At 36.7% G+C, this 24,507-nt stretch overlaps 1 protein-coding gene across 1 annotated transcript in view; it reads left to right on the forward strand.

Moving 5' to 3' along the window:
* COL25A1 (collagen type XXV alpha 1 chain) overlaps positions 1 to 24,507 on the forward strand; it is a 284,645-nt gene that overhangs the window by 153,276 nt on the left and 106,862 nt on the right. The window contains exon 5 of the mRNA XM_065736495.1: positions 17,776 to 17,793. Within this exon, the coding sequence (XP_065592567.1) occupies positions 17,776 to 17,793 (18 nt within the window). The remainder of the gene's footprint in view (positions 1 to 17,775; positions 17,794 to 24,507) is intronic.

The raw sequence follows: 24,507 nt of genomic DNA on the forward strand, positions 1-24,507 counted from the left end.
TCACTCACCTAACAGCAATGGTATTTTGGATCTCTGGTCTACTTCACTACCTTAGTTTAGCAGCTAAATAGGTGGAATGTAGAAGGCTGTGATTGGGAATTTTCATGCCTGTGCATTGGCATACATAATTAATGCTTAAACTGTTCCTAACATAATTCATACTTGCCATTTGTTGGGAATCCCACTTGAAATTTCCCAGTCATTTCCTTTCAACACATGTTGCAAATCTCCAGTGTAATGGAAATAGCTTTTCTTAAGAAATAAACTACTTCTGCGCAGAATTATGTGTTCCAAATGTTTTCCCAATGTATGCATGGATAGGAATTGTAGCTCCGGGCTTCATTTCTTAAACTGTAGTTGTGACGGTCGTATACAGATTATACAGTGAACACCTATGGATAGTTAAAGGTGCCATTTACAATTTGCTGCTTCATTTGTCACCAGTTTTAAGATTTAAAAGAAATGTAAAATCACTGGCTGTCTTTATAAAGCTGATTGAAGAACTTCCTCCCCACTGAAGTGAAGTTTTTTTTTTTGCGTACCTGCAGTGGGTTGCATGTTGCTTAGCTTCATCCAGTAATTATACCAGAAGTAGTTTGGGCTAGCATTTATTAGAATAGAGATGGATTTGTGTGTATTTTCTTTTTTTTTCCCTAAAGGTAAAGCAATTAATGTTAATGAAAATAAAATTAAGATTTGCACAGTACTGAATCTAGCAGATAATTGTGGAAGATCTATTAGAGGATCACTGTAGGTATCCCTGTTGTAGGGAAGTTGGACTAGAAGATGTTCAAGGGTCTATTCTAACTCAAACAATTCTATGATTCTCTGGTCATGAAGTTAAGAACTCTGCTGGTTTATTTGGTACAGTTCTGTTGTAGCTATTTCCATTGTAACTGAGAGGAATTTAAACATTTTCTTTCTTGAAAAGAGCACAGAGAAAATCATGGCACATGAGCACTTATGTTGAAAAGAATATTAAGTTTTTAGTGTGGAACTTTGTTGTCTTTATGAGATGTTCATACAAGGTACATTGCTGCTTATTGTGGGTGAGGGTGGATTTCTTGGCAATTGCAGTTGTAAGGGAACTGCTAGATTACTGCTTGGACTGGTGATTGAGCACCTGGTGAAGGGGTGTGGTTGGCCCAGGGGGTGCAGGCTAATTGTTTGCACCTGTGCTCCCCAGCTGACCAGAAGGGTTGGACTTATATAAGGGCCAGCTGCTGGAAGGAGAGTATCTCTTAGACCTAGGCTGCTTTCTGGGAAGGGAGTACTGTGTATCCAGAGATTTTTTCCTTCACTGGTTGGCTGAATTCGGTTCTTCTTTTTGTATTTGTTAGTTTACCTGTGAATACTTTTGCCTGCTATTATCAAGAACCTGTCAGAAGCAATTTTGCTCCTTTGTGATTTCAACAGATGTAAAAGCAGAAAAAAAAATGGAAGTAGATAGGCAAGTCATGACCTGAACCAGTGATTGAGCACCTGGTGGAAGGCAGGGCCAACCCAGGGGAGCTCAGGTGCATACAATGAACCTGATTGACTAGAAGGCATGGAGGCAGGATCCACCCCTTCCCAGATCTCATTTAAGTGTTGATAGTGCAGGCAAGGGTATTTTGCTGGAGCTCCTGGTGTATCTGAGGCTTTTCGAAGGTAAGCTGCTTCTTTCCACTGTTTCTGTACCTATAGCTGTTATATTTGAGCAAATTCTCACTTGGGTGCAGCCTGGGATCTTGATTCTCTGCTGTCATTGTTGTGCTCCATCACATTACAGGAAGGCACAGTGAAATTGAGATCTATGAGTAGGAGACAAATCACAGGTCTGAAGGATGCGCTGTATTTCTCAGTACATAGTTATTTTGTGTCTCTACTGGAGTGTAAGGTTCATGTTTAAACTGATGTTTTTGTTCAGTGGTATTTGATTTGTACATGGAGTGTTTGGCCCGCAGCATCTGAAGTCATTTCAGTTTGCTATACAGTTTGTTTCAGTGATTTTGTTAATATGGTGCAGTTTTCCATAGGCGATTGTGAAGGTGAGCACCAAAGTATTGAGAATAACTTGTGGCAGTTCAGTAACTTTTGTCGTGCATAAACTCCTTGTGAGTGAGGTTTCTGGTTTTCATTCAGGTAGTCTGACTTATCAGCTATCCCTCAGTATAGTTCCAACGAGGAAACGAGTTCTAAACATTTCCACTTCCTGCTGTGGGAATCAATTATCCTTATTTTTTGTTCATTCTGTGAACGATAGGATGATTTCTCATTTTAGCTCTCTGCCCTTGAAGTGAGGAAAGTGTGATCTGGTATTACCATCACATACAAATTGTTTCTCCCTAGGTGGGATTGGAAAGAATTTTTTTTTGTTCTTCGTGCTGTCATTAGCTTCTGTAAGAGTTCCTTTATAAATCTGAAATCCAGTTACATCAAATGAAAATAGTGGCAACATCTTAGATGTGTTCATGTGTGAGTCCACAAAACTTGCAAGAGTAGTTGAGAGATTAAAAAGATGGAATGATGATATTGGAATAATGAAATTAATAGATGTTTTAAGATTTTATAGGCTGCTTTGCTGGACAATATTCTCTTCTTGGATTCATTTGTTCAGCTCAATTTCAATTGCATAATTTGACTGAAATTAGATAAGAAGGATTTGCATGATTTGCTGGAATGTGACCCAATAAGGTATAGATATGAAATACTTCTGGATTTGCAGGTTTTCTTGGCTAGGGATATGAAACAGAAATGCTAAGTTATGGTCTGAACCATTGATTGAGCACCTGGTGGGAAGGCAGGGCCAACCCAGGGGAGCTCAGGTGCATGTGATGAACCTGAGTGACCAGAAGGCATGGAGGCAGGATCCACCCCTTCCCAGATCTCATTTAAGGGTTGGCAGTGGAGATGAAGGTATCATACTGGAGATCCCTGCCTATTGGGAGGCCTTTTGAAGTTAAGCAGTTTTTCTTCCTTTGTGTTTCTGTGTCCATGGCTGCTGCGTTTGGGCTTGTGCTTGTTTGCTGCAGCCGAAGATTGTGCTGCTCCCCTATTATTGCTGTACTTCCCATTACATTATAGTATTACAGGGTAGGTAGCCTATGTTCTATACTGATGTGTTTTCTGGGTTATATGTTTTGTTGGCTGATTTGGTTTTCTTGGTTTGGATAGCAGTTGACAAGAAATAAGAACAAGAAATTTCGTGGTTGAGATTTTGGTGCCACTTTGAGGTGGAATGTGCTTTCAGGATAAAAGTAGAAAACTCTGTTTCTAAATGGGGAAACTGTGCAAAGCGAAGATGAGTACAGAGATACTTAATGTTGTCTCCTAAAAATCTTAAAGGGGAAAATAGATACCACCTTGATTGAAAGAATTCGTGGAGATGCACTCTTGTTCTTGAATGTCCAAAAAAAAAAATATATATATATATAAATTTCAGAAACACATGGAGGAAATTTGTGTGTGTGTGTGTGTGTGCGGGGGGGGGAGGGTTAAAAAAAATTGGCAAAGGAAGTTCAGAAGATGGGCCAGTATAGCCTTTCACCTATAAAAAGAAAAGAACTGCAGAAGTAGATTGAAGCAGTGTATTGCTGCTGAATCTCTGGATTAAAATAACAGGATACCTCGGGCATCCATTGAATAGCCTCTTATGAAGCCAACTACAGGCAAACTAAAAATTGTTTTAGACAAACCAGCTAGCTGGTGATTGTATGGCTCCAGGTTTTTTTCATGGCTGCTTTATTGAGTCTTTCTCGACTGGGCTTCTTTTCGTCCTCTTCCTCTGTCTTTTCTTACATTTCCTTACCAAGCATATGGTTTGTAGGTTTCCTTCTCAAACATTTTGGCAGCCAGTATGATGTTGCATCTACCTCATGCTTACTTCTCTTGATAAGGCTTTTTTAATATTTATAATGCTCACTGTTTTTCCCTGCTGACTTTTTTGATGCTTGCTTTTGAATGAGATACTGAAAAGCAAAACTCCTTGACTTCTCCCAGTGATTTATTGTAAGAATTTTGGTACTAATGGAAAGGCTATTGTATCTAAAATATTATCTTCTTCAATATCTCACGAACTCTATGTCATGGACATAGTCAGGATATTTGAAGTACCTGGAGTCTAGCATGAAGGTCATTAGTAGGACTGTCTGAGGTCAGTGTAACATGACAGTAAGGCAATGAGTTAGCTTTACAGTTAAAATAATACCTTGTAAGAGCACGAATTTGCAAATGTTTTGTGCTGATTAATGATTTTGTTTTCATAGTCACAGTAACAATGATTTCTTCTAGAAGCCAATTTCGGTACTGATTGTATTAAGACCTATTGGAAAACTTTACTACAAGAACTAGAAATAATCCTTTCCTAAGGTTCTTGTTTTCATTACTACATACAATTTTTCTTGTAAAACTGGGAAAATCAAACAATGCAACATCAAATACTGTGTGGGAAACGCTTCAGGTGGAAAGAGTGAAAAAGGTAGTGCACTGAATTCTGCTTTATTTCATAAAATGAGATAATCTTTGAATGCATGTTCCACATATAGATCATCATGGAAACTGTTTTCAGAGGATGTATGGGTTCCAACTCGTTTTGGAGGGGATAGTTGAACACATCACAACCAACTGTTAAGGTTGTAGTATATTCAAAACAACTGTAGTGGTTTTGAACTAACTGCACATATATTTGTGCCTTGAAGTCTAGTTAGGAACTCAATACAAGTATCTGAATGGGTTTGTGTGTACAGGATTTTTTTCTTCTACATCTAAGTACATACAGCAGTGCATATCTGAAAACACCTACTTTGAAGATTTTTATGCGCAGTGCATCTGAACGGGGTTGTTTTTTTTTAATGTTGCATCCCAGAAGGAAGTATTGTATCTATGCACTTGGGCCAGGTATGAATGCTGGTGCTTTGACTGATGTTCATCCTCAGGTTTTTCATAGCCTTCTTCAGAACACATGATATTCACAGGGATGAGAATGGAGAATGTGGTGTTCTTTTATTGTTGTTTTGTTTTTTGCTTTCTTTGGTACTTAATCTGAGGACTTATTTACAACCCTTGACTTTTTTTTTTCTATTGAAGCCTCCGTAAGTCCTTTTTTTTTTTTAAGGAAACTTATCCAGTCTATCTCATTTATTGGAAGTCAAAAAGGAGGGATCTCTATAGTAGACATATCTTAGTTTTCTGGAAGCTGCGTTCAGAATATTTGCTTTTATAGATGAATAATGTATTCAATTGTATTTGAATGGAGTACAGGTTAGTTTTATGTACCTGCTCTTGAATTTTCTTAATCTTTCAAAGGTGATGCTTTCTCTGAAGGAAGATCAAAAAATGACCTATAAAGGTCATGTTGCTATGGTGTTGCATTACTTATCAGGAGACTGTGTGCTTTATTTCCTTTACAGGCCTCAATTTCCCTAAAATAAAAGATTGAAAGAAGTTGAATTTTTTCTCATATTTATTAGAGTTGTCAATACAGTAGCAAGACAGATTGTTCCTTGTTAGGACTTTAGTGACTAAGTGGGACTTAACTTTCATGGTGGTGTGGGGAGGACAGTGGTAAGGGGTATTTAGAATTGTTCCAGAAGAACGAAAATCTAATTCACTGTAGTCATTGTGTCACAGCTGTTAAAACAATTTATCTCCTTCTGAATGCCAGCCAACTAATTTTTGAGATGTGTCTTTTTTGGTTTATTGTTTTCTCATCAACATGGCACTAACCACATCTAATATATTCACACAGTGTCATTGGCATTGATGAATTAGCTATGTGCTTTCTATCTGTGGATACAGGAGTTTCAATTTCTTTGTGAGAAACAAGAATTGTTGGGTAAACAATGTAATTCTGTATGCATGTTCCTAGTGTTCAATTACCTGCTAAGCAAGTCTGGAATTCAGTAGCATAATAAAGTATTTTTTTTATACATATGTTTAGTTCTGTAACCTTTTTACAGGATTGTTTTTATGGATAGATTAAGTATATCAGGGGATAAGAACACAATTTTTAGCACAGTGGTTTTTTAACAGTATGCCATAATAAATGGAATATCTGCCAACAGTCTTTTAGAAGATTCCATTCCAGTTTAGGTCTGCTCAGTTTTCTTCTGCATTTTTACATATAGCTTTCATCAGGAAGCACAGTTGTATCACTCTGATACTCAAAAATGCATCTGCACTGCAAGAAACGGCTTGTCAGATTTCCTGCATAAACTATGAAAAACGCACAGCATCTCAGCAGTTATTTTTCAGCTGTGAGATGTGCTTTAAAAAGTGACTATAATTTTTCTTGTATAGAACTCTTTGTACTCCCATATTGTTACCATATGTGGTGCTTCTTTTTGTAGTTCAGCCGTTCTGTGAATACCCAAACACTGAACAGTTTTTCTCCAAAACACTGACCAGCTCATCTTAAAATTGCAAAGAAGCTCTCACAATGTTTAAACTTCATGCGGGACTCCAGACTCAGGGACCTGTAATCTAGAACAACTGAGTTTAGTTATTCCAACTGAAAGTTCTGGGAACTGTTGTTCCAGAACTGTTAGTTCTGGAAACTGGGTTATTTTGGAATCTTTAAAACTGTCATCTTCCATCTTCTGTTACTGATGATTTCTGTTGTGAGGACTAGCCTAAATTAGATATTAGAACTACTTTATGAAATCCATTTCTTTAGGTCGCATCACTTGATTCTTGAAATTTAAATACAAGTATGAAAAAAGGAAAACATTTTATTTCCAGTAGCAATAAGAGCGAAATGTGAGATTTATCTGTTTTGCTTTGCAGCTTACTGATAGAATGCTTAGTGCTTTATGTATGTATGCTGCTTGTGTCCCTATATTGAAGACATAACACTTCACAGGTGGTGTGGAATATAAGTTGGAATAAATTTTCATTACCTTCATGCTTATGAACTGAAATCCTAGTGTTGAGAACTTAATATGTTTGGAGCAGCTTTTCTAGCCAATGGAAATGTAGTTTGCAACCTTATTCACGATGCTGTAGTTCTTCATTCTCCAGCTTTTATTGGGACCTTGTTGCTGAGACTCTTGTATACTGGCAGGATATGCTTTTAGTTCCTTGTTGGCTCAATAAAGGCAATTTTGTTGGAGTTCTTGATGGGAGAATTCATGTGGCATACGATGTGGAAAATTCCTGAATATACAGGGTTAGGCTATGAAAGATTAAAGAATGCACTTTGTGTTGCAGAAAACTATATATATGTGTGTGTATATATATATATATATATATATATATATATATATATATTTATATAAAGTATGCTCTTTTGGGGAGTTCAAATCGCATCTCGATTGATTTCTTTTTCTACCAGGAAAAGCAAGGTGCTTTTTCTGAAAGCTGAGAGGTTCTGACAGTTGATATGCAGCCTGTAAGTCACTGGGCAAGATCAAGTAACCTGACAGCGTTATTAAAACACTTGAAATATATAATGTTATAGTAAATAATATTATTTCTAAATCATTTAAACTCTAAAGAAATTCCTGCCTTAGAACATATTGACTTACTTTGATATCTCATTATCTTGCTGAATTTTGTGCCTCAGGTAGTTGCTAATAAAATCTGCTTGGGAAAAGATTTCAGGAAGGTATGTAATGGATTTCTCTGAAATAGCCTTGTAGTGCTCTTATTTGTCAGTAATTTGGGGGATTTAGACAGAAGGCTTATTACTGTTCTTCTCACAGGAATGTTTCTTCCTTCTTAAATCATTTAGATTTATCAATAATGTCCTGATTGCTGCCCAGAGAGATTTTTTGCAGGTTGATTTAATGCACTTCTTCTCTCAGGATTTTAGCAAGTGAATTCTATGCCTGGTCATTTCACTATCACTGCACTTAGCATCAAAACAGAACTTATGCTACACAAGTGGGAAAAAGTTAGCTAGTTGAAAATATTATCCTACTTATCACCCCCATAAGCTTTAGAGCAGTTTCATTGAAGAGAAATCTCACTGGATCTGCTAGGGAATTATATTACAGTACTTAATCAGTCAGCCTTGCTAAACCTGTAACTAACCAAAGCAGAAGGAAGAAAAAAAAGAGCAGTAGAAATCTATCATTTGTAATGGTATGATGAGAAAATCTGACAATCATGATCTAAAATAGGCAATTTGAAAATGTAATGTGTGATGTTCGACCTTACCTGAACCTGGGTGTTATCTCTAAACCTTCTTAGGCACCAATTGATTTTCTTCTCACATAGATGTTCTTAATCTCACTCATACACAACAACTGAGTTATAGCTCATACAGCTGCTGCAAAGTTCAGTTCTGGCTTCCTTCTCTGTCCTTGATACATCTTTATGTAGGAGATTTCAGGCAGCTGCAAGTAAAGCTTTCGCAACTGAACTTGCTGTAGACTATTTAGAAATGTGGAATGTAAATATGGAACAAGTTAGTCATCAGGGTAAGAGTTTCTGAATTCTGAAATGCTATTAGGTTAGTAAGAAATGATAATATTTTAAAGGTGTCAAATATGTGATCTAAAAGACAGTTTTAAAAAAATCAAATATTGTCTGCACTGGGAAAAGTAACTGTTTCAGAAATACTTGATTTCTCTTAAAATAGGGAAAACAGTGAGATATCAGTGTTTGAGTAATGGTTGTAGGTTCGGAGATAATTGGCCTATTTTAATTTAGATTTGTACAAAAATATAGAATTGAACAAATTTGCAGAGTCAAAACACTTCATTCTTTCCACAGGATTTACAACAAACATTTAATTACATATTCTGGTATTATTAACCTATCAAAATTGCTGAACTGCTAAAATATGCAGATTCATTTTGTTAATGAAATGAAAGAAGAAGTAGATAAAGGACTATCTGAAGTTCATAAAGAAGAATATTCTGGTTTTCATAATCTTGTTCAGTATGCAGTCATCTCATGAGTACTCCTTAAATAAAAGGATCACTTAAGGACAAGTAGAGAAATCGAAAGTAAAAAGATATTCTAAATCGTCTTCCCTTGATTTCTCTTGGAACAATATTTAATGCATAATAGTTTTTAATACCTAATATGTTAACATTCAGAATGTTCCAAAGAAACAAATGTCATAGTAAATCTGCTTAAAGTAATAATACTGGGCATCTTTTTTGATAGGAATAATCTAAATTTTTTTGGTGCCTTTGCTGACACTTAAATTTTCTTAACCCCTTAAAAAGCTTGCTTCCTGAGTCACCTAGTTTACATAGGGTACAACTATGTAGTGTTAAAATTTTGACTAAAAATATTCATCTTCTGACACACAATAGATTTTACAGTATTCTTGAAGAGTACAAGTTCCTTTTTGCTGTACCAAAGCTAAATGGCACTCATTCTCATTCCTCCCTTGTTGTCCCTGTCAATTTTAGGGTTATTCAATAATAAGTTAATACAAAGTAAATAGCTGAGTATTCTTTAGGGAGGGGGAAAAATGACTGTACAAGCATCTTTGCTTTTGAGGATCTGGAAAAATAAGTAACGTTGTAACTGAATATCCAATATTGCATGTATTTTTGAAAAGGTAATGGAAACCTGGAAATAAGTCTTTGGTGTCTATGGGTCTGCCTTCGGTAGTACCTTTCTGAGTGAATAAACAGCTGATGTCTGTCTGCTGTGTAAACCTACTCATCCCCTTCTGTAGTGCTGATTTTTAACTGGAGAACTCCAATTTTATTGGAGTTGTTACAGAAGTTCATGCATTTTTTGTTTTGTTTTTAAAAGAATTGGCATGCTAACATATAGTGGCAGTAAACTAGTGAACAAAGCAAGAATCAGTTTGAACAACGTACAGCTTGGGAGGCAGTCAAGCTAATGTAGGTCAAAAACAGGCTATAGTTCTTAGTCTTTCTTTCAAAACTAACAAAAATGCCATTGACTATTCTTTGAGACTTCTAGAGTAATCATGTAATGAATTTCATTAAGTATTTGTTGTATGAAAGATTTATCAGGGCATCCTGAAGTAGTCTCATGCACTGCTTCAGCTGATCTCAGCCTTATCAGCTGAGAAAATTCAGATTGTTTCAAAGTTTTGAAAAATGGTTTTTTTCTCAATTGAGGAAATAAGGAAACTGTAATGGCTTTCATTGAAAAAGATGTAATGCTTTTTGAAATGACATTATTCTGTTTCACAATAAATGACCTTTTATATTCAGAGATTTTTTCTCCTGTAGGGCAGTATGTCTCAAGCAAGTTTTTTACTCTTCTATAAAGAAAATCCCAGAAGACTGCCAGGTTAGACACCAAAAAGTCCTGATACAAATGGAATGAAAGGGGGAGAAAGCCTATCATTTTCAGTTGTGACAAGGTGCTTGTTTTATGTCTACTGGAAATTTCTGATTTTTTTTTTTAATTTTTTTTTTACGAAGGCTCTTCAAGATGCTACTTGTAGTCCTATAATTCAGGTGCAGAGCTATGGATAAGGAGCAGGCAATAAAACTAGCAGTTTTGATCTTCTACAAATACTTGCATAAGTCTTTACTGTATTCATTAGTCATAAAAAATAATCAAGTCTTTTGGGCTAAACTTGTAGGAGACCAACTGTTATACCTAGCTGTTGGCATTACACAGCCCTCTGGGGAATTTTACATACTTACCGTAACCTTACTGCTGAGTTTCCACTGTTAATATCTTTAGTTTGCTTTCTAATCCACAGTTAGACTGTAACCCAGCCTTCAGTTTTACACCTGCAGCAGACTGTGTGCGCAAATGTTGCTAGATAAAATCCCTATTGCAGAGTGCTAGAAAAATCTGGGAAAGTTAATAATTTGCAGATTGGTTTTGATTGTTGGGATATTACAGTAATAGAATTAGAAAATTGTCCAATAACTTTGAGAAAGTTAGTGTTTTGTGTGTACTTGTGCGCTAGAAGTATGAGATCAACTTCTCAGCGGTGTGTGGCAATAGGACCAAGGGGAAATGGCCACAAACTGAAGCATAGGAAGTTCTGCACAAATGCATGTGGGAACTTCTTCCCAGTGCAGTGACGGAGCAGTGGCACAGCTGCACACAGAGGTGGTGGAGTCTCCTTCTCTAGAGACATTCAAGACCCACCTGGACGCCTACCTGTGCAACCTGGGCTAGGGAGCCGCAGGAGCCTTGGCAGCAGGGTTGGACTGGATGATCTCTAGGGGTCCCTTCCAACCCCTACAATTCTGTGTTTGTGCAATCAAGAGCTACTGAGGAGGAATACTAATAAAAACTGTCCTGATAATTTACTGGGAAGTGATGCGTTCTTTGTAAGGCAAGAACTGGTTTATAAAAGAAAACTTGAAATATTATGTGGGTTTTCTGAGTGCTCATAGCCTTTTCCAGGACATCAGAATGTAACAAAACTAGTGTTTATGCAGATAAACAAGATAATGGTAACCTGCTTCACATTCTCAGCGTGTCAGCTAATATCGTAACGTGAAAGTAAATCCCAGAAAAAGCCGGAGGTTATATTCCTGTAGGGCTATCCAGACACAGCAACTTGTTATCGGAACTTGAAGAGCAGGTTAGATCACAGGCTTTTTGGGAAGCCACTGAAGTAGCAAAAATGAGTTTCACAAACTGTGCATGCAGCTCATGTCCTGTTTCCTTCTGTATGCCTGTTAGTGTTTCCAGTGCAGTCCATGATCAAGGTTGTGTTCCTTGGTCAAAATATAGGAGGAAATCTTCAGTACTTCATTGATGAGCTGATGTTTTTATTAAACAACTGTTACAGTACTAATTTAAATGTATTAGTTATGAGATTTTAAATGCTTTCATTTCATCTGGCAACCATGTAATTGTGAAAAGACTGTTCCATTTTTCAGATTAAAAGTACACGGACCAGATGCATTATTTCATACATTTGGTTACGTTGTGATCGCTGTTTTTTTTCCAACCTAACAATTCCTTCACTGCATGTTAAACACCAGCTATTGTCTACTTTGTATCACGCTATTTTTATTACTTCTGTTGTAGGTCTGCTGCTTTGGTTGTTTATTTTCTGTACCCTGATTCTCAAAATATCTTCAAACTATTGCATTTAATTGCTGACATAGTCATCTTCTAAAGCCTGCGGCATTCCCCGCATCTGTATGTTTTTCTCAACTTCAGTGTTCCACTGATTTTAACTGTTCAATTTTGTTTTGGCTTTTGATTATCCTAGGGTCCGATTGGTATGGATGGAAAGCTGGTAGGTGATTTGTTCAAAAACAGTGTAATTTAGGTCTTGCACATATTCCCACTCTGCCTTTTGAGTTTCTCATGCTGAAATGTATATTAATCACATTGGCTTGCTTCAGAGTAATTTATTTCAATCTCTGTGCCATAAATTTCAAGGGTGCCAATAAGCCACTTCAGTCTTCTGCCTCTACTCAAGCACTTATGCTACTCCTCTTATTTTCTATCTGGTTTAGGTTGTAGGGTAGTTGTTTCTAATTCAGGTGCTTTGTCCAGATGATGGTCCCACAAGGGTAGTGAGGTAGGGTGGCAGGATGTTATTTCTGGCAACATATCCATGGCTCTTGCTTTCCTCTTTCTGCACGTTTGCTTTTTTGTATTATTTTGTTTCTCTACCTAGATTTTATTGGCTGATTATATCTGAAAAGCCCCATGTATCTGTATGCTATCCCAGTATTCTTTAGTAAGGTGCTCTTTGAAGTAAGTTATTTGATGTGAGGCATTCTGATCAACTGCTAACAGTTCCTAATGTATGATTTTCTGCTACTCTTTCTCCTTCTCCAGGATCACCCTGTTCTTTGATACCTTGAACGCATCTTTTGTTCTTTCACTTACTAGAAACCCGTTTCCTTTGCAAGTTCAACTTGTTAACCCTCAACATCAACTTCCATTTTCTTCAGAATTTTTCCTATGCTCCTGAGGTTTCTTTCTATTGCAGTGTTTGCTGCTTCTGGTTAATAGACATCCTTTAATCTCTTCTTCTAGCAGATTAATAGCTCACCTGTTGACTTCGTCTTGGTCTGCCTACACTGTATATCTTTATCTTCCTCTTTTAGCGTCATTTATATACCCACAGCTATTAGTTTAAATTGTGTGGAGGTGATTAACAACCAACTGTACAAATCCTTAAGGTAATTAGACTTGGCTGTCAAACTTAACCCCTTTCTTTCCTGCCAAATAGCATACTAAGTTGGTGAATGGAAATATAAAAGGAAGTCTTCTGAAATTTTTCCTGAAAGCATGACAGATTATGCAGCTGCACGTACTGTAACAATGCTGATAAACTGAGTAAATACACCAGATAAATTAATGGTGTTGGGGACCACTCTGTAAATGCATAGAGAACAGACTGTGGGGAGTCACAGTGCACTAGATGAAATAGATTTAAGAACAACAAATGAAACCCTATTAAATTTTCCAACTCAAGCTGAAGAACATGAGCATACTCTGTTGAGAGAGGTGTCCCAGTCTATTTTGGGACTGCTGATAGGAATTGCAGACTTCTTTCAGGTCCTTTCAGGCTTTCTGCTTCCTGATACTTTTTTTAATCACAAATTTGAACAAAATTAAGCCCCGCTTAGTTTATTGCATGTGTTCAGGTTCTTTTAGAGCAGGTGATCTTTTCTGTGCGTCCCTGACTTTACATCATTTATATCATGACCAATGTAACTTTGTTAGCCTTGAAGAGATGCATCTATGGAAGGACAAGAGGAGTTCATTCTTTATTCTGCCTTTTACTCAGAGCAATCACTTGAAACAATAGCACTGAAAAGAGATAGCAACCCATATAAATTTTTCAAAACCTGATCTGATTCTAGAGAGTAGACCAAAACTACCTGTGGAGTATGGATCTGAGCAAAGTTCATGACATTTCTTGAGATCTAGTTAATATGAAAGTGTGCAAGGTCTTTTGCTGAGGAAGGTTAGGCTTCAGTTGTCAAATGAATGAAGACTACATAAGTTACTCTGTTTTAAAATATGTATATAGCTTAACTGTACTATCAACTGTATTAATACAAATCCTGCTCACCTTCACTGGGATCTAAAACAATCTCCATCTATATGTTAATATATTCCCATTTCAGTATTCAACTGGTATCTGAGTTTAACACTAATGAATTATCCTTTATTCTTTTGTTTAATATTTTTAAAGTAGAGTAATGCTGACTTTCTCAAAGTCTTTTCAATCTTTGAGAGTATTTTACCTATTTTTGTTTTTATTCTAAATTAAGAAAAATAGGTCTAGCTGAAACCTTTTAATCCACAAGCAATGTGCATTAGGGCTAATTCATTTAACACTGAATCAGAGTGATTTCAGTAAACTTGAAGCCCTACTAGGAGCACAAGCATATTAACTGAGCTTCCTCCAAAGAAGTGTAATGCTAGATTATAATTGAAAGTTGTTTTTTGTTTCACAGTGTTTGAAAATGAGAAAAGGCAAAATGAACTACACCTTCTTTGTCTTACACTTGTTGAGCTTCTTAGTGCCTGTACCTTCTCAAGTGGAGCTGATGATTTATGTACTACAGAGCTTGCTGCATCCTCTTGTTAATGCCACTTAGAGCATCATCAGTGAGAAAATTATACTGCAACTGTTTGCTAGTTAGTAGGGCAAGGAGTATCCAGGAGTGCCCAAAAACATTGAAGGATTTGAGAACAACTAAAAACAGGAAATAATAACCTTCATTAAGGCAGAGTTCTTCTTAGGTTTAAGGGGATTGTAGCTAGCAGGATTAAAAAATCTTGCTGTGAGTACTTCTATATTCAGCACCTGCAATTTCAGTTAAGTGCTGGATGACTGCAAGGTAGAAGGCCTACATAAATTAATGGCAACTCAACTATTATATTTCTCATTATCTCAGTTCTGGGTCACTATGAAAAACCGTCCTTTAAAGATTTAATTTCTTTCCATATTTCAAGTATGATCTACTAGTAATTATAAATGCACAACAGCAGACTGGTTGTGCTGTTGAGGGTAAAAAAAACACTATCATAGGAGCGTGACTTTATCATTTACTTTTATATCAGTGTGCTTGTATTATGTATTTGTCTCTTACCTTATACATAGCATATACCATGTGAACACTGATTATCCTACATGTCTTAAATAAGCATGAAGAATAACGTGTCAGTTTTCAACTCTCCTTGGTTCATTTTATTTTCTTCTCTGTTTGCCTTCTGCAGCTTTAAATCATCATTTTGTCAGTTTCAGACATAGAGGGTTTTTTTTGTATATCGTGGAATCCCTTTCATGATTCAGATAAAATGTATTACATCTTTGAATATACTTGAGAGACAAATGCATTGTGATTTTTTTATATATGAAAGTTTGCTTGTATAGGTTTCAGTTCATTTATATCAATTTATTGTGCAGCTTGCTCAATATTGCATCAGTAAGCAATTCCAGTGATTTTAGGATCAAGTGGAGCATATAATGGCTTAAAGCTTGCAGTGGTGGGAAGATTAGGGTAAAAACTGAGAGTTGAGGACTCCAGGCATGGTTATTAAGCCAGTGAGATATGTAATTTCATAGAACTGAGCCATTATGAAATATATATATTAGAATTGGCGAACTTCTTTTCATTTTTTTCAAATCTGAAAGCCCATATACAGCAATATTCTCATAAGGAACTAATACAAGATTACATTCTCTATGGCAAGGAATGCTTGAGGCCTCCTTCAGTGTAAGGATTAGGTTAGCTTCAATAACTGTATTTTCACTAATTCCTCTCTAACATTTCTGATATCTTATATTCCTTGTTTTAAGTTTGCATGTAAATTAAGAACACACTTTTCTGTTTTGTTTTAATTAGCACAGAAAAAAAAAACTATTTTTTCAGTTGCTTTTCTTATAGGTAGCTTGTGTTTGGTGAAATGCATTTTTTTTAAAATCTCATGGAATCATTGACTAATAGAGGTGGAAAAGGGACCTCTGCTCAAGCAGGGTTACCCAGAACAGGCTGCTCAGGGGTTGTGTCCAGGTGGCTTTTGAAGATTTCAAGGGAAGGGGACTCTACAAAGTCTCTGGGCAGCCTGTGCCCTGAGTTTTTGCTTCTTCAGGCTGAGTGGTCCCTGCTCCCTCAGCCTTTAGTTATCATGGCAGTTCTTCACTTGACTCCCAATAGTGCCTTCACATTAGACTGTGTTGTGGAACCTGGAACTGGACTCAGCACACCAAGCAAGGTCCCACCAGTGTTGAGCAGAAGGAAAGGATCATCTCCCTTAACCTGCTGGCAGTACTTTGCCTAATGCTGCCCAGAATACTGTTGATCTTTCTTGTGACTAGAGCATGCTGTTGACCTGTTCAGCGTGGTGTCCACTGGAATGCCCATGTCCTCCTTTCCACGTGGAAAACTAAAGAAAAACTGTACACAGTAAACAAGAGGGCTGCTCCAAAAGTAATGCCTCCAATTTTATTTTGTTGGCCCACAATCTCAGAGGCAGATGGTGGTGGTATGGCAGTAAGAGGCTGAACCTTACCACCGATATTGTTACATCTCGTTTCTGTGTGACAGGTGACAGTCTGACAAAATGCCTTGTGACATGGAAGTGTGTATGAAGCGAAGGTGTGGAATTGAATTCCTCTATGCAGGAGAAAATGGCGCTCACAGCACTGTTTGCTGAATATTTATGGAGACCAGACTGTGGGAGTGAGCATAGTGAGGCAGCAAATGGAGTGTTTCAGATGTGATGTTAGTCACATCTCTCCTTGTGCAGATTTTTGTGAATGTGGCACACAGGCTCTTGTTTGTTGCTGGTGAAAACGCCCAGCTAATGGTGAAGACTAAATTGAAAAAGTATTTTGTAGCTGAGAACTTGCTCTATGAAATAGTGCTATTGTGTTCTTTGTATCTGTTGTGGTTTCCATGAAAATAAATAGAGGGCATTACTTTTGGGGCAACCTATGTAGTTCACAGGATGTCAAAAACAGCTAGACTAGCCCTTGTAGTTTAAGAATTTGCCCCTTTTAAAGGAGGCAGACTTCTGACTCAGTGCAAGTTGACTGAATGCCTGTGGTTCATAGTCACAGCTGCTATACTGTGTTGCAGTATGTTTCTACTCCATACAAATAATTTGTAACGAGTAGACTATAACTGTTGAAGACTATCACTGACTTTCCCAGAGTAGCACGACATTAGTGATAGGAAGTCTGCTTTGGAAGCACTTACTGAATCAAGGGATGTACACAATTCCTCACTTTGCAGTAGGTGTCTCTCCATTTGTGCAAAGGTAGTCCCAAATGTTACATTGGTAAGTAAAGGGACAGATGAGGATGAATACATTCCCAAACTGCCTCTTGAGCTGACCCCCGAGTTCAGGGTTCACTGTTTGCTGCTTTTCTGGTTTAAATACCAGATAATACTTGTTGGAAACTGTACCACTTGCAAGAATGACAAAAAGAGTCTTGTTTCTTCAGCCTTCTGTTCCTGCGGTTTTTAGATTTTGTCTGTTCAATAGGCAGATGTTAGCACTTACTTGAATCATGGGCATGAGCCATAATGGAGGAAGAGCACCCAGTACCTACTTCTACATCAGTTCAGTATGCAGATTCTTTCTCACTTAAGAATTATTAAATTTGGTCTTTCTAATTTGTATTGTTGTTACAGCATGAAGTATGATGTTTCTCAAATACAGGTTCAGTTATGTTATTATTAGTTATTTCTGGAGTCACTTAGTTTCAGCAAAGTTAATCAGTTTGAATTAAAACATTGAAATTAAATATTTAACTTAAAATTCCAGACTCTGATTTCATTATCATTACTGAATTGTTTATTATTTCTTTCATATAAAGTACTGTAACTATTTGCTATTGTTTAAGGAGTTAGTCTTTGTCATAGATTTCTGTAACATTATGGTTTTCTTATTTTTCAGGGTCAGCCTGGTCCTCAAGTAAGTGCCATCTTATTTCCTACATAAATTAAGGCCAAACAAAACTCAGTTTATCTGCAACGTAATTTGATGTATTTTTTTATCATACTGCATTAAGTTTGAAACTTAACCATTGTATGTAACCATTGCATAATTCAGTAAGACAAATACTTCCCCAGAGAAAAACGTGGGGCCTCATACGGTTGTCTGAGTTCTCTCAGCTGTCTGACCAGATGGTAAGGTTAACAACGTGGTACTGAATAAAGCAAATCTCCTAACTATGACTTGAAACTTTGCCACCCAACTTTAAAGCAAGATAAAATAACTTAGCAAATGTGTAGCAAATGCAATTCTTCAACTGCTTATTAATCACATACTAATAATGTTGCTATAATCCAGGAAGGCCTCGGTTATTTTAAATATTGTGCTGCTAGCTGTTGTGATTAATTATACATGCTCCTTGCATTAGTTCTGCAGTATTTAAGAATAGTAGAACTTTGTCTTGTGAGTTGTAATTTAAGATGTGGAAATCCAGGGTTCTAACTTCAGTTCTAATGTAGAAATATACCAGCAAATAAGAAGTACTTGGTATAGCAAAATCTATGTCAGTAGCTTGGGTTGCAGGGTAAAGAGATGTGGAAGAACAAAGAAACAGAGGGAGGGGGGTAATGTGGGGAAACCAATACCAAATCCTAGCTCAGTGAAATCACTTGAAAGAACTGATTTTTGTATACCCGAGATACAATATAGAACATAAACTCTGGTTTGGGGGATGGTCTTATTGAAGTGAGTTGTCTGAGCCAAAATTAATGATGGTGTTTTTTGATATTTTGGAATCATAATTGTAGATCAAATCATTACAGCCTTGTTGATTTTTATTTTTTTTTAAGGGAAGGAAACATTTTCCTGTTTTTGTTTTTTGCTTCTACGCATCCCTTTCTGTTGAAAAACAGTTTTAGTGTTACAAATCCTCTTCACACTCTGTTTGAATGCAGTGTATCACTGCTGTATGACTTTTTGACACCCTCCTTTGCAGAGTACCAGGCTCCATTTAGTATGATGTATATAGTCTATATGATACTTGGAATAACTACCTCTCCGTAGTGCTTGTATTTTACAGTAAGTGGGCTCTTGGCTTGTGGCCTGTGCAGAGATATCTGAAGCCTTTGTGCCGTTGGCAGTCAGTGAAGAGAGAGACTAATTCTGTGTGGCACTCTTGCTCCAAACAAGCTCCACTGAGGACCTGAGGGTGTTATCTGAGCCTGTGGGATGCCCTGTAAGTTGATGTTGACTTGTGCTGCTGCCCACATGCCTTCGCCCTGAGACTGGATCCCTGTTTCCCTCACCTCAGACCCTTGCTTAATGCCTGTAAACAGCTTCTCAGTGCTTGAAGCTCACCTCTCTACGTGAAATGCCTTGACGTATCTGTAGGCTAAGTACCACAGCAGAGATAGTAACATTCAGTGTCATCTGTTTTAGGAGAAGACAGGCAGGAAAAAGCTTAACCGCTACTGTAAAAGAAGTGGGATGAGAGCTATAGGAAAAAAAAAAACTCTCAAAGAATTGCAAAGAATTTTAACTTCTGTGCCCTATGTGATCAAGCAGAAAACAGGTATCAGTACCAGGATGTGCTTACATGTAGCATGAGAGTTCCTATGATATAACACTTCAGAGTTTTTCCTCAGTAGAAACACATTCATCTGTTTGCCATCATCGTTTCATTGTTCATCCTTAATAGTGCTTTTCCTCTTCTTCAAATCAATATGTTCATGTTGCAGCTGGAGGGTGTTTACTCAGTTATTCTGACTGGCTGCTTGAGACCAGAAATAATTCTTACAAATGCACATGTGAGGAGGGATACTGGCATGAGACATTTGGAGATCAAGATGTTTTGTGTGTTGGTAGTGACACTAAAGGTGCCAAGCACTGTTAGTAGTCAATGAAGGTTAAGTCAATTCTTAGTGCACTTAAAATGCTCTTCAACTCATTGTAGACTCCTAAAGCTCAAGTACATTGCTTGCTGACAGGTATGTTTCTGCATGAGAAGATTGAGTCTCCAGCTTAGTCTCTAGCAGTTGTACACACAAGGGCTGGAGTCTGCTGTTAAGATTGTTGTTGTATCTGTCAGTCATGTGCAGCTGTCCTGGATACCTAGGCAAACTCTCAAATGTCACTACTTGCACGCAGCCATGCCTCTTAATTATAGATTCAGATTATAGGCAGCTACTGAATGTAATCAGTGTTCTGCTAAATTCTTCTTTCGACTATGCTGACAATTTGCATTTCTTAAACTGCTAAATATTAGGTGTCTTCCTCTTAAACAGAAACTTAGGTCCAGATAACTTCCATAAGTATGATTTTGGAAGTGTTACTGAAAGCTTAGTTGAAAATCCGAACAAGTTTATTAAGAGATTTTTAAGTATTATGTTACCAGTATGTAAACAGATTCTAATATACCAAATTGCTTCCTGCCTGAAAAATAGTCTGCGGGAGTTTCATTTTCCCATGAATATACATATTTTCTCTGTTCCTTTCTGTATCCTTAAGAAATTTAGAATGGAAAGCATTGGTAGACTTTCTTGCTTCAAAGATTACAATTTCTGTGCTGATGAATGAAGCGCGTAGAAAACTTTCGAAAACATTTTTTTTAAGTCCGTGCAAGATCAAAGCTAAATTTGATTTGTTTTTATGCTCAGTGTATTAATTATTTCTTTGCCATGATTTTCAGAAAGCAAGCAGTTAATTGACCCGACCTGTATATAGTTAATGGGTACAAATACTCATTCATACTGAATATCATTAGTAATATTAGTAACGTCCTTTTCAGCCATTGAGTTTTTACTGTTCTTCAGCATACAAATGAAAAGAAAAAATTTTCATAATTCAAGTGGGAAGAAACTTAACTAAAAACCACAAATGTTTTGATTTATTTAATTTCTGAGAAAGCTCATGGTTCTGTTTTATTTTTGAAAGGTAGAAAGCATATTTAAACTTAATATATATGTTACAGTATTGTATTTTTTTGTCCCCCAATAAGTTTTTACAAATAAATTCTAATCTCCTATTCAATATAATGGTATGTATGTTTGTCAAAACTGGACTTCAGCTTCAATTCTGAAGTTACTTGAATGAGGATTGTACTGTCTCAATGAAGGAAGACAACTTGTTTTCAAATTCTTGTTTAGAAATAAAGTCCACATAAAAACTAGGAAGCTGTATTTGGTATTGTGGCAAAGGAAGATAGGGATCTTTTAGGAAATCATTGAAGTAAAACATACTGACATACAAATGTACGGTGGGATGATGTTTCGGCGTGACTGTCTTAGCCAATTCTTTACTTTTTAGTTATATCCTCTCCCTAACCTATCACTATTGCAACAGGCTTTCTCATGTCAGCATACATGAGCTTTCTATGTAGAGCTCTGAGATACAGCAGCCCCACAGATGCTTCTCCCCCCCTCTTTGGCAGCCATTCAAATCTGCATTAGAAGTGGATGAAGTATTAATGATTGATACTTGTTTTCATGAGATTCTTGTTTTCCTGTATGTGAAATGTCTGTGGAAGTGATGTTGCTTTAGTCTGAAATATTCCAGTTCTGTGTACATGATAAAGAGTTACTATAGCAATTCTGGTGAAAACTGTGTGTGTCTTTTCTAATGTCAAGCTTCAAGGTATGTGACTGGAGTATTTTTATTTTCTAAACTTTCATGGCAGAGATTCTGATTCACGGTCAAATGAACTACTACTAGCTTGTACTGCCAAAAGAATTGATGAGAACCATTTTAACTTTCTCTGTTTTTTCTCAAGACCTAAGTAAAATAGCAGGACACAGGCTATAATTTTGAGATGTTTGGGATAGCAGCAGAGTATGTAAGAATGTTTATCACATTCTAGAGAAGGCTGTAGTGGTAGGGGGAGTCCTAGACTTCAGGAGGGGTATCTATATCTAAGGGGTACATATTAGTATCTAATAGCAGAAAGGACTGGAAGGAAGCAAAGAATTTTGTGTATGGAAACATGTTTTGAGTTTCTCCTTGAGTTTTAGTAGTCTGGAGAGCCATCTGCACTCCACAAATCAAGAACTCTTTTCAGTAATTACAGTCATTCAGTACTGGGACATCAGATAAAAAATTCTTCTTGTCTTTTAGTAGCTTTTTAATCTGTGGGCGAGGTATCCAATGTGCTCAGTTGAGTAATGCTATAAAATGCTTTCTTGATGTTTAGACTCTTCGATGTGGATATATATTTTTTGTCTCAGTCACAATAAGTCACAGCTTAAGCTTTGTGTTTCTTATTCCCAGCAGTTCTGGGTATTTCTAAAAGCAAACTTCTTGTGTGTAGAGAAGAGAAAGGTGGAAAAAAGCACACTTATGAAGGTCAGAACCAGCAGAAAGCTGGAGATATACTGAATTGCCTTGAGATGCATGGCGCTGTGAAATCACTGATCTTGTGAGAAGCCCAGTGGCTTTATGCAAGCCATCAGCTGTTCACCTTCTAGAGAAATATCTTGTAGGGTGATTCTTCTAGCAGCTGATACCCTAAACTCCTTTGAAAGCTTTTGATCCTACTGAAGTATAGAATGAGTCAGTTTGAATACGAAAATACCATCTGTTTTTGAGTTACACCTGGCAGGTCAAATTTAAACTTCAGCAATCACTTTAACAGAACCAAGGTACAGTCATTCAAGTTTTTGTTATGAAATTGCTCTGATAAACTTTGTGCATCATGGTTTCTTCATAGTCCCTTACTGTATTGCTTGATCCTTTTTAATCATGCATCAGAGAATACAGGAGAAACAATGCTCAAAACTTCTTTGTTTGTGACTGATGTACATAAATGTTTATGACCCAAATAATGAGATGTATTTTTCCATGTGGACTTAGTGGATTTAATTGTTTTATTAAGTGCTTTCTCAATTTTTATAAGGATTGAAGATAATTTTGTTTAAATAAATTGGTAATAGGAATAAGCACTTTTAAAACAAAAAACTATTCAGCCTCCCCAGGTAGACTTAATTATGTGTGCATAAATCAATGTAGCTGTGAATGTTAAAAGCCTTTTCAGCTTAAGTGGGTACCATTACTGAAAATAAGATTCTTTTTGTGGAGGAAACAATTGGAAATTCAGGGACAAATGAAGCTGGGCTATTAATTGCACCAACACTAAGGGAGTATCCACATTAATTAAGAAGACAAAGGGAAGCATGTTCCAGGCATAAACAAGGTCAATTCTTGCAGTGGTTGGATGTTGGTTGGATTTCAACTTCCCACATGTTTTTCTGTTTTTTTCTTTCCTCACCCATTACTCAGGATTGGTGAAGGAGCTTCTAATGGCAGACGTATGACTTCCCTACCATACCCTGCTAAATGAACTCACCTTGGAAATAGGAAGACTTTTTAAAGCCTTGTTCATCATATGTCAGGTGGCCAAATGGGGATCAGGCACCTCTTCTAGCTGTGCTACAGTGTACTTTTTACCTACTATGATAAGCATATTTTTGAGTTACGTTTTAGTAACTGTCTGTAAATCTTATGCTGAAGTAGCAGGATGTTCAAACATTCCATGGCATTTCCTGTAGCTGGTAATTTCTCATTTATTTTCCTGATTCTTAAAAATACCAGATTTATATTCTTCTAATTTAACAAACTCAGATTTGGTTTCAAGTATGTTTAAAGACAAAATGTGAATATTCATTGTACAGAGCTCTGTTGAGAGGTCTCTTCATGCAATCTAATGTCAGCTCTTGCTGCCTTAATAGTACAAGATCTGTTGTTACTAGGGTTTCTTTTTGTTTCTAACTGAAGAACTAACTCTGAAGAACTCTCTCCAGAGTGGCTGTATGCAGTGTATGAAGAAAGGCTGGAGAATGGATTCTTGGAACAGTCAAATTGTTTGGACCCAGAATTTTAAAACCGATTCCTTCATCTCAGTAGTCAACGTGATTGACCATTTGTGATACTGCTACTTTTTATATCCAAGTCTCAAAATTAAAATACATATATATATAACTCAAAGGAAAACATAAGGGAGACCTTTCCATTTCTAGTGTTAACATTACTTTCTGAAAATAATTTTTGCTTTATTCAAGTGAATGTAAGGGCCTACCTCACTTGTTGCATGTATTAGCGATAATGTTGTAGGGAACCACACTTAGCCTTCCAGTAACTCAGGGTATACTAAATCTAACAGGAAGATCTATGAAGCAAAAAATGACTTGTAATCCTTAATTTGGTATGCCATTGCTTGGCTTAAGAGGGCACATATGACTACAAAAAAGCAATTGCAAACCTAGTATTGTGATTCCATTGAGATGTACCGAGTTGTCAAAATGTAAGTATGATCTTTATTTTATACCTAAATCATCTATTTATGAAATGACTTCTATTTTCTTCATACTATTCTACAGATAGCAAAAATGTAGGAGTGCTCTATTTTACTAGGGATTAGGTCAAAGCAAAATATTGCAGTGTGTTTAGGAACATTATGAAGTATCTTACTACTCTGTTGCACGTGTTTTTAATTTAATATTAGCCTTATTTCTTTTACTGATTCTCATGCTGTAGTCAGCTTTGAGTTCCAGTTCAGTTTGTTGCGGATTCCAGTAGTCTTAATAGTGTTAAGAAAAGAAATGAAGAGTTATAAAAATATGTATTTAATTAAGCATATGGTGACTTTAAGATAACGTTAGTGTATCTTAACCTATTTTGAAAACCCTTTGAAAAACTATCAGAGCT

This window comes from Cyrtonyx montezumae, unplaced genomic scaffold, assembly GCF_038088225.1.
Source record: "Cyrtonyx montezumae isolate F1298 unplaced genomic scaffold, pur_monq_1.0 scaffold_2, whole genome shotgun sequence".
NCBI lineage: Eukaryota > Metazoa > Chordata > Aves > Galliformes > Odontophoridae > Cyrtonyx > Cyrtonyx montezumae.